General features: G+C 44.9%; 1 protein-coding gene across 5 annotated transcripts in view; it reads left to right on the forward strand.

The window, feature by feature from the left end:
* NLRP13 (NLR family pyrin domain containing 13) overlaps positions 1 to 13,944 on the forward strand; it is a 109,453-nt gene that overhangs the window by 85,142 nt on the left and 10,367 nt on the right. For 3 of the 5 annotated variants that reach the window (XR_009255610.1, XM_058706255.1, XM_058706254.1), the window contains exons 5-11: positions 4,460 to 6,047; positions 7,459 to 7,623; positions 9,068 to 9,235; positions 9,686 to 9,856; positions 10,437 to 10,607; positions 12,722 to 12,892; positions 13,513 to 13,683. Coding sequence is in view for 4 of the 5 variants with exons in the window: in XM_058706255.1 (XP_058562238.1) it covers positions 4,460 to 6,047; positions 7,459 to 7,623; positions 9,068 to 9,235; positions 9,686 to 9,856; positions 10,437 to 10,607; positions 12,722 to 12,892; positions 13,513 to 13,683 (2,605 nt within the window). In the remaining variant the exon portion in view is untranslated. The remainder of the gene's footprint in view (positions 1 to 4,459; positions 6,048 to 7,458; positions 7,624 to 9,067; positions 9,236 to 9,685; positions 9,857 to 10,436; positions 10,608 to 12,721; positions 12,893 to 13,512; positions 13,684 to 13,944) is intronic. The other 2 variants (XM_058706256.1, XM_058706257.1) reach the window with 2 other exon arrangements.

Raw genomic sequence — 13,944 nt, forward strand, 5'->3', positions numbered from 1 at the left:
ATGTTGAAAAAGTAATATACGCAGTTAAGGAACAGGCGAGGTTTTACCAAATAGATGTACCAGTATATGATCCAGAAAGAATCATGGAAACTTAACACTTGTAATGAGAAACATCAACCTTTTGCACATCGCTTGAGTTCTATTCTGTACAAGCCACCCTCTGCCACTCTGGGTTGCCACTTTCATTATTTCTCTGCTCAAACAGGATTAACATACACTGCAACCTCTTAGTTTTTCAATCAATTATCATGGTAGGTAAATATCTCCCTTCTCCAATTACTTATTTTTGTGGAGGAAAAGATTTTCAGTGTTGGGGATATAAACCAATGCTGAGCCACATAATCCATCAGGATCATGTGCTGTATTTGTCTTTCAGAGCTGCTGTAATAAATTTTCACAAACTGGGTGGCTTAAGTAACGGAAGTTAACTCCCTCACGGTTCTGGATTAGTCCAAAATCAAGGTGTCACCAGGGCACCTTGAGGGGACCATCCAGCTTCTGGTGGCATTCCTGGGCTTGGGGCTGCATCCCACCAATCTCTGCCTCTGTGGGCACATGGCCACCTCCTCTTTTGTGTCACAAATCTCTCTGTCTCTTGTGAGAATACATTTGATTGCATTTAGGGCCATCCAGGATAAATTCCTCCCCTCAAAGTTGTTCTTCTTTTTTTTAATATTTATTTATTTTTGAGACAGAGAGAGACAGAGCATGAATGGGGGAGGGTCAGAGAGAGAGGGAGACACAGAATCCAGAGCAGGCTCCAGGCTCCAAGCTGTCAGCACAGAGCTCGACGCGGGGCTTGAACGCATGGACCGTGAGATCATGACCTGAGCCAAAGTCGGACGCTTAACCGACTGAGCCACCCAGGCGCCCCTCAAGGTTCTTAATCACATTTGCCACATAGGTTCTAGGGATTAGGATGTAGACATAGCTGTGTGTGTGTGTGTGTGTGTGTGTGTGTGTGTGTGTGTGTGAGAGAGAGAGAGAGAGAGAGAGAGGAGGGGGAGAGACATGGTTCATCCCATTACACCTAGCTTTTGGAGAGAACCATTTCCTGTTTTTGTTTGAGCTAATAATTCCTTTTTAAACTTTCCATGCAATTATTATAATCATCCCCAAATTCTTTGGGGAGTATAATGCAATCGGATGTAACAAGGAACCCATCAGCTCTGTCATCACCATTTCTAGACAATTCCTGAAGCCGTCCATCTTTCCCTAGTCTGTATCCACTAGCACCTACCTCCCATCCTGGGACTTCATTTAATCTCCGTTTCCATTTTCTATTCTCAAAAGGTGCCATCCCCTTTTCCCTGGGTTCCACATCTGTCTTTCTCATGGCTATTCCAGGGGACCCATTTTATAATAACTTAGAAAAGTCCGTATGAGGTAATATCTTTGAGAGTTTGCCTGATTGGAAATTTCTCTAGTACGCTACTTGATGAATTGCTTGGGTGTAATTGTCCAGTTCAAGAGCCTTTCTCTCTGTGTTTCTGGTGTTCTAATGTCCTCTAGTGTCCGCTGTTGATAAATCTTGATTTTTTTTTTACATTGTTTGTATATGACCTATCTTTTACACTATGAAAGCTTAGGGGGTCCTCCACCCCTGTGTTCTGAAATGTCATGGGGTAACTAGGTTTTGGGTTCTTTTTTTTTTTTTTAATATTTATTTATTTTTGAGACAGAGAGCATGAGCAGAGGAGGGTCAGAGAGAGAGGGAGACACAGAATCCGAAACAGGTTCCAGGCTCTGAGCTGTCAGCCCAGAGCCTGATGCGGGGCTCGAACTCACGGACTGCGAGAACATGACCCGAGCCGAACTCGGACGCCCAACCGACTGAGCCACCCCTAGGTTTTGGGTTCTTATCCCCTCAATTGGATTGGATACCAAGCAGGACATGTAAATGTAAAAAAACCTGTGCTCTTCTCTCAAATATTCTTGAGTTAGCTCTTTGGCATTAGTTGTTCCTTCTCTGTTCTTTTTCTGAAACTCTAATTAGGTGTTGTGTTTCCTGGGAGTAACCTTTAGATGGTAACTTTTTAAAACAAAACTCATTTTACTGTTTTTTTACTTAAGTGTAGTTGACGCACAATGTTACATGAGTTTCAGATGTACAACATAGTGATTCGACAAGTTTATACATTATCCTGTGTTCACAAGAGTAGCTACCATCTGTCCGAATACATCGCTATTACCATTGACTTTATTCCCTGTGCTCTGCCTGTTATATCCCCCACTCCTTTACCTATTTTGCCCATCCTCCAAATGTAACGTTTTGATCTCAAGCAACTATCTTTGTTCTTGTTAAACTCATCTGAAAGATTACTTCAACTTTCTATCATACCTTCCATGAAATCTATTTCATCAATAATATTTTTTTAACGTTTTATTTATTTTTGAGCACAAGCAGGGGCGGGGAAGAGAGAGGAGGACAGAGGATCTGAAGCAGGCTCTGCACTGTCAGCACAGAGCCTAATGTGGGGCTCGAGCTTATGAACCTGGAGATCATGACCTGAGCTGAAGTCAGATGCTCAACTGACTGAGCCGCCGAGGTGCTCCATCAATATTTTTAATGTCAAAACTCTTAACTCTATTTCCCCTTATTGGTGTCTTTTTAAAATAGATGTAGTATGGGATGCTTGGGTGGCTTAGTTTGTTAAGCATCCGGCTCTTGATTTTGGCTCAGGTTGTGATCTCATGTTTTGTGAGTTCGAGCCCCACATCTGGCTCCGTGCTGGTGGTGTGGAGCCTGCTTGGGATTCATTCTCATTCTCTCTCTCTCTCTCTCTCTCTCTCTCTCTCTCTCTCAAAACAAATAAACTTAAAAAAATAAAATAGATGTAATATCTTTTAAAATATATTTTTTACAACTTTTGGGGAAGTTTTTGGTTCCTAGATTTGTTTTCTGGTTTGAGTAAAGTGGTTATACAAACAAATATAAATGGTACAGAGTGCTTAATATTCTAAATTTTTTCCTATATAACCAATTCTACAAAGGTAACCAACTTAGAAACTATGTGTTTATGGGGCACCTGGGTGCCTCAGTCGGGTAAGCATCAGTCTCGATCTCGGCTCAGGTCATGATCTCACAGTTCATGAGTTCCAGCCCTGCATTGGGCTCTGCACTGACAGTGTGGAGCCTGCTTGGGATTCTCTCTCTCTGCCCTACCTCCGGAAGATGACCTTTCCCTTCTGATGGGGGAAAGAAAAATGTTTTTCCATTCTTTACTGCTTACTTTGAACTCCTACCAAGGGAACCGAGGTTCAAAGAAGTGGAGTGTCCACAGAGCATCGCAGTCCTAAGTATTCTAAATCTTGAAGAAAATGCGAAGGTGGGTCTTTGGTATTCCTACTCTGTGTTCTTTCCACCAGGAACATGTGTGTGCATATAGTAAATGGAATCTTCCTCCACTGAGCTAATTAAGCCACAAACATAGCATGCAGGTACAACTATTTTCCTTAGCAGTCCCCACCCCCACGTGAGAAATCCATTGGTAATGCTGTTGGCTCTACTCTCCAGATATACCCTGGATCCATTCATTTTATTTTATTTTTAAAACATTTTTTAAACGTTTATTTTAGAGAGACATGGAGTGTGAGCAGGGGAGGGGCAGAGAGAGAGAGGGAGACACAGAATTCAAAGCAGGCTCCAGGCTCTGAGCTGTCAGCACAGAGCCTGACACGGGACTCAAACTCACAAACTGTGAGATCATGACCTGACCTGAAGTGTGGTGCTCAACCAACTGAGCCACCCAGGTGCCCCCCACCCCACCCCATTCATTTTATATACATATGCTTTAGTTCTTCACAGGCTGTGCCAAGTGCTTCCACAGGGAACCAGAGACCTGTTGTTGCTGTTAGGTTATCAATGGGTATGTTTGACCAAACCTGCCGACTTTCACTTAGACGATCGAAGTAGCTTCATGAGTGGGTTTCTTGCACCATAATCCCCTCTCCAAACAACAGTGACCTTTGAAAACTGTAGACAATCTCTGGGCCTTTAGAATGAAGATACTCATGACCAGCCCCTCCCAAGAGTCGAGCTCACCTATTGGGCCTCTTGCTGTGTTCTAGAATGTTCTTCCTGTCTGAAGGTGTTTGCAGTAGCTTTTCACTCTGCCTGGCAACCTCTCCTTCTACATCTTGGACTGGTGGCTTCTCATGATTATGGCACTAACTCTCATCCAGAAGCCTCTGCAGATCCCTTCCCCACCTCAGAGGGCATTCTCAGTCTCTCTTGTGTCCTCTTGTGTTTTTTTTTTTATTTGTGTATATCCTTAAACTATTTACTTCTACCTTGGCTCCTCTCGATCACCACACGGCCCTCCTCCAAAAGTTAGACTCTCAAAGGCAGAACTTGTTTGTCTTGTTCAAGGCTTTATATAAGGACTTAGTATTCCTGAGGCTGAACCTCCTTCTGACCATTATTGTGTTGTGTTTTGCCTCACTTCTCTGTTTTTAGACCACAGAAGAAGATACAGAGAGAGAATGAAGGCTAAAATTCTGATGATGTGGGACAACATCCCTTGGCCTGAAGACCATATATACCTGCGCAATGTGACTGAAAAGGAACATGAAGGACTGAAGAGCCTCCTGTATCCTAACAGGACTGGAGCCCAGCCACAGACAATCGTCTTAGAGGGTCTAGCAGGGGTCGGGAAGACCACCCTGGCAATGAAGGTTGTGCTGCATTGGGCAGAGGGCTTTCTCTTTCATCAGAGATTCTCCTATGTTTTCTTTATCAGCTGCCATAAAGTTAGAGACATGAAGGATACCACATTAGCTGGCCTGCTTTCCTGGGACTGGCCTGACTCCCAGGCCCCCATTGAAGCTCTCATGAGTCGCCCTGAGAGCCTCCTGTTTGTCATCGATGGCTTTGAAGAAATGGACGTGCCCTCCACTTTGGACGAGAGTCCACCATGTAAAGACTGGTACCAGCAACTCCCAGTCAACAGAATCCTGTTCTACTTGTTGAAGAAAGAGTTGGTTCCCCTGGCTACCTTACTGATCACGACCAAGGAGTATAGAACCACCGATCTTAAAAAGTTGTTACTGAATCCATGGTTTGTACAAATCGTAGGGTTCACAGAAGGAGACCGGGAGGAGTATTTCATCAGGTACTTTGGTGACCAAAACAAAGCTAAGAAAATCTTGAATTGGGTAAGAAAGAATGAATCTCTCTTTCACTTCTGCTCTGCCCCCATGGTGTGCTGGACCGTGTGTTCCTGCCTGAAGCGGCAAATGGCGAGAAATCCTCACTTCCAGCTAAGCACCCAGACCACCACCAGCCTGTATGTCTACTTTTTCTCCAGCTTGCTCGCCACAGCAGAGGTGAGTTTGTCAGACCAGAGCTGGCCAGATCAATGGAGAGCCCTGTGCTCTCTGGCTGCAGAGGGGATGTGGTTTTGGAAGTTCACATTTGCAAAGAAGGACCTCAAACACAGGCACCTGGAAGCACCTGTCATTGGTTCTCTCCTCAGGTTGAATATTCTTCGAAAGGTCAGCAACTGTGAAGATTGTGTTACTTTCACTCACCAGAGTTTCCAGGTGTTTTTGGGAGCCATGTTCTATGTGCTCAGGGGGGTGAGAGGATCCATTGGTGGTCCTCCAAAGCACCAGGAGATGAAGGTGCTTCTGAACGATGCTTTGGCTGACACAAACTTCTACTGGAACCAGATGGCTCTGTTTTTCTTTGGCCTTTTAAAAAGAAACCTCGCAGAAGAACTGGAAGATACTTTGCGTTGTAAAATGAGTCATAGGACAACAGATGAATTACTGGAATGGGCAGATGAATTAGAAAGCTATGACCTCGTCTCCAGCTGTTTTGAATTCCTACACTTCTTTGAGTGCTTATACGAGACTCGGGAGGAAAACTTTGTAAGGCAGATTTTGAGTCATCTCCTTGAAGCTGACATCGATATCTTTGGGAGTCTACAACTACAAGTGTCTTCGTTTTGCCTAAAACACTGTCAAAGGCTAAGTAAGCTAAGGCTTTCTGTCAGCAGTGCTATCCCTCAGACGGAACTGACTTTCAACTTGGAAACTCTGGAGTGAGTAATGCAAGACTGTTTCCCCTCCCAGATTTCTTCTTTCCAGGCTCTGTCCAAGTTCTTCCATGAAAAACTGGGGATGTGTTGTTGGGTTGTCAGTGGTTAGGGTTGACCAAACATATCTTCTGGTGTCAAGGTTAGTCCGTGCTTCCCTACAGCACAGCTTCTTTTTGTCTTTCCTCAGTGGTTTTTAATTGTAGATCAGAATTAACCGGGATGTTAAACACAAATACACGGGCACATGTACACATACAAATACAAATACACTAAGATTGGAACAACTACTCTAACCAACACTGTAATAATTCTGGGCTCCGCGTGTAGAACTTTATATCCTTCAGGTGCTATAATGTGTTCTCTGTTTTTACTTTCTTCATCTAAGATAAAAAGTTTAATTCATGACTTGAATGCTCTTTTACTCTTATAAACATTGAGAGGCTACTGCAGTAAGAAAATAGTAAAGAGTTAGAATTCCAATTATCCTAAGTTCTAAATATCACATGAGCCTTTTTTTTTTTTTTAGATTTTTTTTTAAGTTTATTTTTGAGAGAGCGGGAGAGACCATCCATCCCAAACAGGCTCTGTGCTGTCAGTGCAAAGCCCCACATGGGGCTCCAACTCACAAACTGGGAGATCATGGCCTGAGCCAAAATTAAGAGTCCTATGCTATGTGGATGGAACTGGAGGGTATTTGCTACGTGAAATTAGAGAAAGACAAATATCATATGCCTTCAATCATAGGAATTTAAGACACAGAACAGATGAACACAAGGGAAGGGAAGTAAAAATAATATAAAAATGGGGACAAAACATAAGAGACTTAAATACAGAGAACAAACAGAGGGTTACTGGAGGGGTTGGAGGAGGAGGGATGGGCTAAATAAGAAAGGGGCATTAAGGAATCTACTCCTGAAATCATTGTTGCACTATATGCTAACTAACTTGGATATAAATTTTAAAAAATAAATTAAAAAAGAGATTCTTAACCAACCAAGCCACCCAGGCACCCCCCTTTTTTTTTTAATCACAAAACTCTATTAGGGTAAGTTTTATTATCTACATTGAGGGAGAGAAAATTGGAGCACAGAGATTAAATCATATCATAGGTGACACAGCTCTGAATTTATCTTACGTCCTTTTGACTTAAAGTCTGAACTCGTAAGGAGTATCCAATGGCCACCTCACCTCACTTACATGGTTGCCTTCCTCCGAAAAGAGTGGTTGAGGATTGTTGGAATAAACCATCTGGGACTTTGAGAGCTATGCTTCCGGGGGTCACGATTTTCCTGCCCTGAACTCCAGTAAATTCCTGCACTTTGACTGGGTCTGTTTGCATCTCCAGTAGACCACACTCTGGGTGTTGGTTGAAGATCACTTACTCTAGTAACCCTTCTTTGCCTCCCTCGTAAAGGACAAGGCCACACTCCAAGATACGTCAGTGGCAGGATGTTTGCTCCGTGTTTTCCAATGGGAATCTGACTGAGCTGGACTTCAGTAACAGCAAGCTTAACGCTTTTTCAATGAAGAAACTCTGTTACGAACTGAGAAATCCAAGGTGCAAACTCCAAAAACTGACGTAAGTGTGAGACCCTCACAGTGTGAAAAATTCCATCGGAAGATAATCCAATGTCTTCCTTGGGATTATCGCATTGAGTGTCTGTTTTCCAGAAAGTAAGTTCAGGTGCTCGGGAGAATAAAACAAGTGCCCTTTATGAGCAAAACTGCTCCTTGGGCAAAGACCCAACACCCTGCCGTGTGTGGTCTTGCACGAGAGAAACGCGTAGGCCAACTAGTTTTTCCATAAGACCTCTGCATGACGCTGCTGTCTTGAGCTGGATATGAAGGAGTAGAAGACGTGTAGGATGTGGTGGAGAACAAGCGCTTGAGGAGAGCCAGAGTTCATGTGGAGTCTAGGTGAAGTGTTGTGTCTTAAGGAAAGGTGGATAGTTTGCAGTGAAGCCTTTGTTCATTCAGTGAGTACCTAGCATCTCTTCTCTGTTCTGAGGTTATAGCAGTGAACAGAACAGTTAATTCCTGCCTTCCTGGAGCTCACAGTGTTGGAGAAACAGACGTAAATGATAAGAGTAGTGTAGGAGACCGTGACCTCTCCCAAAGCGGGGGGAAATCCGTTCAAGGACTCAGGAGAGGTCCTTCTTCTATCTAAAAATGCCAAGCCTCCTCTTTCACACCCTATCTAAAAGGTACTTGAGTAAAAAAAATAAAATAAAAGATACTTGAGTAAAGACCGAGTTGTGGAGCTGAAGCATCATTCTGGACTGAAGCCTCTCGCACATGATGTAAGTAGAGATCACAGGGCCTTAAATCTGGCTTGAAGGTGGCGAAGAATGGAGGTGGCTCTTGAAGGGGGAGCCAGGGAAGAGCTACCTGACCAAGGACAGAGTGAGTGGCTCTTGTTGGAGAAGGCATTGGGTTGGATGCTCTCGAGTTCAGGCCAACTGATTCTGTCCTGCTGTCCCTCTGCAATTCGGTGCTACCTCAAGGTCTGAGGATCAGAAGCATGTGTTGACTCAGTGAGTTAAGAGGCAAGGATTTGGCAGTAATGACTCCCCTCAAACCTGAGGGCGCTGGCTCCAACACCTGGGAGGCAGCCTTAAACATCCTGCTTGATGATCTGCTTTTTCATCCTTCCCCCTTTCCCTCGCTCTTGGTCTTCTCACTTAGTACTAAAGATGAGGAGAAATAAATTTAAGAGAAAACAAGAGGAGAGACGTGTTCTCACTAGGCAGTACTGGGTTGGTGTGGGGGACGTCCACCCCAAGGAAGAGTGGGGGGGTTGATTTCTGATTTAATACATCCAACTGTGCTTTGGATGTATCCAAATTTGGATGAATCCAAATCAGGTTTTGGACTCCTCTTGTATATGCACGTCCTTGAGGGAGGGTGTGCATATGCACATGTGTGTGTGTGCAAGCATGCATATGCATGGGTGTGGTAGAAAAGCGAGATGAGGAAGCACTCCCCTCCATGAGGCTACCCTCCTCCCCGCCTCTCTTCCCCAGGTGCAAATCAATAACTCCTGTGAGGATTCTGAAGGAACTTGTCCTTGTCCTGTATGGTAATCACAGGCTGACACACCTGAACTTGAGCTCGAACAACCTGGGAATTCCCGTGTCCACGATGATCTTTAAAACCTTGAGGCACTCAGCCTGCAACATCCAGTATCTGTGGTAAGTCTCTGGTTTTCTGGCTTGGTCCCCAAGGTCACCCCACAGTTCAGGGCTGCATTGGGAGGATGGGACTCAGCACGGCAGCGAAAGGCTGTAGAGAAAGATGAGCAAAGGGAATGCGCATATGGGTACAGAGCAGTGCTTTGCAAAATTCTTGCCTGCCAGAGCCACCTGAGGGGGCGCGTTAAAAGGCAGGGGCCTGGAACCCACCCCCTGAGCCCCAGCAGGGCTTCTGGGTGGGTGGTGGGGGTTGGCAGCATTTCTAACAGGCTCCAAAGTGGCGCTGGACCTTGGACCACACTCTGAGTAGCACTGACTTGGAGACCATCCTGCCAGGAGAAAGGGTGAAGAACAAGGAGAAATTGGCCTTTGGTTGTGAAGCAAGGGGGACTCCAAATGAAGATCCCTCTTCGCCGGGAGTAACTCCCTGTGTTGGGGCCTCTCTGGTAGGTTGGAATCCTGTGGCCTCACCCCTCTAGCCTGTCGTCATCTCTTTCTGGAGCTCAGCAAGAACTCGAGTGTGCGCTTCCTCAGCCTGGGGGACAATGATCTCTCTGGGGTTGAGGTGAAAAGTCTTCAGGGGCCCTCGGAAATGCCCGAGTCCTCCCTGAAGGAGTTGTCGTAAGCCTTCCTGCCTTGTCTAAATAGCATCTTTGGGGAGTCTTGGGGAACATCCCATTGTAGTTACCCATCCCACGGACACATTCCCCGTCTTCACTCTTTCCACCTTCCTCCTTAGGGCTCTGTCTTGACCAGTTTTGCCCTCACCTTGACTGTGGTGTCTCTCCTGCCAGTCTCCCCTAAACCCAGTGGTTTTAAACTGGTGGTGATCTTGTCCTCCAGGGGACAGTGTCTGGACATTGACTTGGTCCTCACAATTTGGAGGGGAAGTTGCTACTGGCATGTAGTGGGTGAAGACTAGGTGTGATCAATATCCTTCAATGCACTCGAGAATCCCCACACACAAGCCCCCACCTCCACACCAGCACCACAAAGAATGTTCTTGACCAAAGGTCAGTAGGGTTGAGAATGAGAAACCTTACCTTGACCCACTTTTTTCTCCTGGGAGCTTTTGTTCTTTATACAGTTTAATCTTTCACGATGTCTGGGTCCCAGATGTGTGGCCTAAGGGACTGAGAGTTTGAGAAAGAAAACGTGGGCATGTCTGAGGCTCACCCTGTACCTGTGCCTTCCTCTGCAGCCTGGAGAAATGCAACCTGTCGGCAGCCAGCTATCAGGATCTAGCTTTGTACCTCACCAGTACCCAGAGAACAAGTCGACTGTGCCTGGGATTTAATCCGCTCAGAGACGATGGCGTGAGGCTCTTGTGTGCTTCCCTGACTCAGCGCGAGTGTGCCTTAGAGAGATTGGTGTGAGTGTCTCCTGGCTCTGTTTCTAGAAATGACTCTGCTTGGGGGTGGGCATGGAGGAAAACAATGGGCCCTTCATTTGGGACCCGTTTCTTTTTTCTTTTTTTAATTTTTAAAAATGTTTTATTTATTTTTGAAGGAGAGACAGAGCATGAGCAGGGGAGGAGCAGAGAGAGAGGGAGACACAGAATCCGAAGCAGGCTCCAGGCTCTAAGCTGTCAGTGCAGAGCCTGATGCAGGGCTCGAACTCACAAACTGTGAGATCATGACCTGAGCCGAAGTTGGATACTTAACCAACTGAGCCACCCAGGCGCCCCCATTTGGGACCCATTTCTATCACTGAACACTAACACACGTCGAGCAAATACTCCATGTGCCTGGCACCGTTCTAAACACAGATTCTGAGTAGCACCCTCAATTTGTTGAATCAATCTCTGGGGGTTGTGCCAAGGAATTCAGTTTTAACAAGGATACCAGGAAATTACGATTTAGTCAACCTATATCTGAGCTGCTTTATCCCAACACAGCTGGGCACCAAGGTTGGGGTGGTGGATAAGACAGAGAAGCTTCCTGCCTGTGAGGAGGGTGTAGATTGATGAGTGAGATACCAAAAAAACAAAACTAGTAGTTCAGCGAGGAAGACAAAGTGGAATGAGTAGACAAGGCATGGTGTGTTGGTTTCCTGGTAAGGTCTCCCACCGACCTGAGGAGGTGACACTGAAGCAGAGACTGAAGGAACCAGACACAGAGAAGGAAGAGGAAGGAAAGGTCCCAAGACTGGAGTGTTGTAGGAACATCCAGAGGACTCGTAAGGCTAGAGTAATGTGAGCGAGGAGGATAATGGGAATATGCCCTGGCCATGTACGAATCTGTTTTGTTTGGAGCAAGGTTTTCCAAAAACTGGATATTGTTCAGGTGAGCATAAAAGGATAAAAAGGCCAAGGGTCTTGAGGCACATCCAAGGGGGTGTATGGTGAAAGACGACAGAATCTGAGCTAGGGACTAAGAGGTTAGCACTCTCAGCACAGAGTTTCAAAGAACCAGAATATTAGTAAGTAATTCATTCATAGGTAATATGAACTAATATAACATATGACAGTTATAGGTTACATTATATTTATCCCATTTATAATTACACCTATATAAGATACTTTAATATATATACATATTAATACATAATATATGGAATATATAAAAATCTTATATAACTGCACATTACATGTGATATGTTACATGATAACATATGTACACCATGTATGTATCTGTTATATACCTAGATATCTAATATATGCCATATATTTCAAACATGTATACTATATATATCTAATGCATAAATAATCTGTTACATATCTCCTATATAACTATATATCATATGTAACATATATAATTCACATGACATATGCTACACAGTAGCATTATCATATGTACACCATGTATAAATGTCTGTTATACCTATATGTCTAATATATACAAATGTCTAACATGTATCTGTATTCTAGATCTCCTACAACTTGTATTGCATACTGTACTTTTTTTGACATGTGAAAAGTCGTACATATTTAATATATACAAATCGGTGAGTTAGGGGAGAAGGACACACCCATGAGACCATCATGGCCATATGGTGGCCGTATGGCCACCGTTAAGGACATAAACATATCCATCTCCTTCCAAAGTTTCCTTCTGTACCCTTTTTTATTAACTGTTTTTTGTGGCTAAGATTTAACATAGAAAATATAAGCACGTAAAAAATCTGAATCTTGGAGAACTTTACACAATACAGTATTGTTAGCTATAAGCACAACACTCTGTGGTACCTCTCCAGAACTTACTCCTTTTGCATTACGCAAACTTGGCATGCTTTGAGCATCCCTTTGTTGTTGTTATTCTTTTTAAACCAAACACTAAGGACCGGCATGTTCATGGTGTGCTCATTGCAGAAGTCTGGGGAAGGATAAGTAAGCACAGATACTCAGCATTTCCTGGGTGGGGGTTCAGGGGGACACCATGGCTGAACTCAACACCACAGTTGAGGTGGGGCTTGAGGCTTTGTCCCCAGTGGTCTTGGTTTGGGCTGCTTTCCTGAGCATCTGTCTCCATGGCTCTTGCCCCACAGGCTCTGGTTCTGCCAGCTCGGTACACCCAGTTGCAAGTACTTGTCAGATGCTCTCCTCAAGAACAAGAGTTTGACCCATCTGAACCTGAGGAAGAATAACCTGAGAGATGAGGGAGTGAAGTTTCTGTGTAAGGCCCTGAGTCATCCGGACTGCAGCCTCCAGAACCTGGAGTAAGTTCCATTGCCTCCCTGCCCTTCGGACGATGAGAAGAGACCATGTGAATTGACCTGCAGATGCCTGCGTTCCAAACGGGGCTGAAGTCCTGGGTGTAGATGTGATGGCTCACACAGAGAAGCTTCGGGCTCTATTGGAAGGGCGTGAGGGGATGGGTTACTGGGATGATTGTTAAGGACCAACCACAATGTGTGCTGGGAGTCCCCAAGACCACCCCAGGAGCTTGATGACTCACAGAGGACTCCACTCTGTGTGCAGTCCAGATTAGTGGCTGTGGTTTATTACAACGAAGGGAGGAAAAGCAAAATTAAGGTTTAGTAAAGGGGAAAGATGCATGGGGTGAAATCCAGAGGAAACCAGGTGCAAGCTCCCTATAGATGGCATGGGGAGAGGGTTATGCTGTTGTCCTGTCTACTTAATTTCCACCAAGGGTAGATAGAGTACCTGGGGTGTCTCAGACCTCCTGACCAGCACCCTTTTCTTCCCAGGGCTCTGGATGAGAAGTCTCACTTTGGCATCTCTCCTTTCCTTGGGAGACTGTGAGATGGGCTTGGTATATAGAGCAAAGTCTAAGGACTCCAGGATTGTTCTTTTTCCCTTTGTGTTTGTTTTGCAGTTTGTCAGATTGTTCTTTCACAGCGGAAGGCTGTCAGGAGCTTGCTAATGCCCTCCAGCATAATTGTAACATGAAAATTTTGGATATCGGGAGCAATGACATTCAGGATGATGGAGTGAAACACCTGTGTGAGGTCCTAAAACATCCGAAGTGTGCATTGAACACGCTTGGGTGAGTTGACCCTGTTCTCTTTGTAGGAAGCCCCCATCTCTACTTTTGGGGTAGGAAGGAATAGATGGGGTCACCTGGGGGTTCAAGAAGGTGGGGAACAAAAGACTAAATTCTCCTGTTAAAAATCTCTTCTCAACAATAAGACTCCAGTTCAGAGACAGAAGTTCATACCACTCACCCCCTCCTTGGAATATTAATACTCTTTTCAATCGGTACCTTTTGGATAGTAGGTGGGGGGCAGGTACAGCCTGTTTCCTGGCC

The sequence above is a fragment of the Neofelis nebulosa genome, chromosome 17 (genome assembly GCF_028018385.1).
Source record: "Neofelis nebulosa isolate mNeoNeb1 chromosome 17, mNeoNeb1.pri, whole genome shotgun sequence".
NCBI classification, from domain to species: Eukaryota; Metazoa; Chordata; class Mammalia; order Carnivora; family Felidae; genus Neofelis; species Neofelis nebulosa.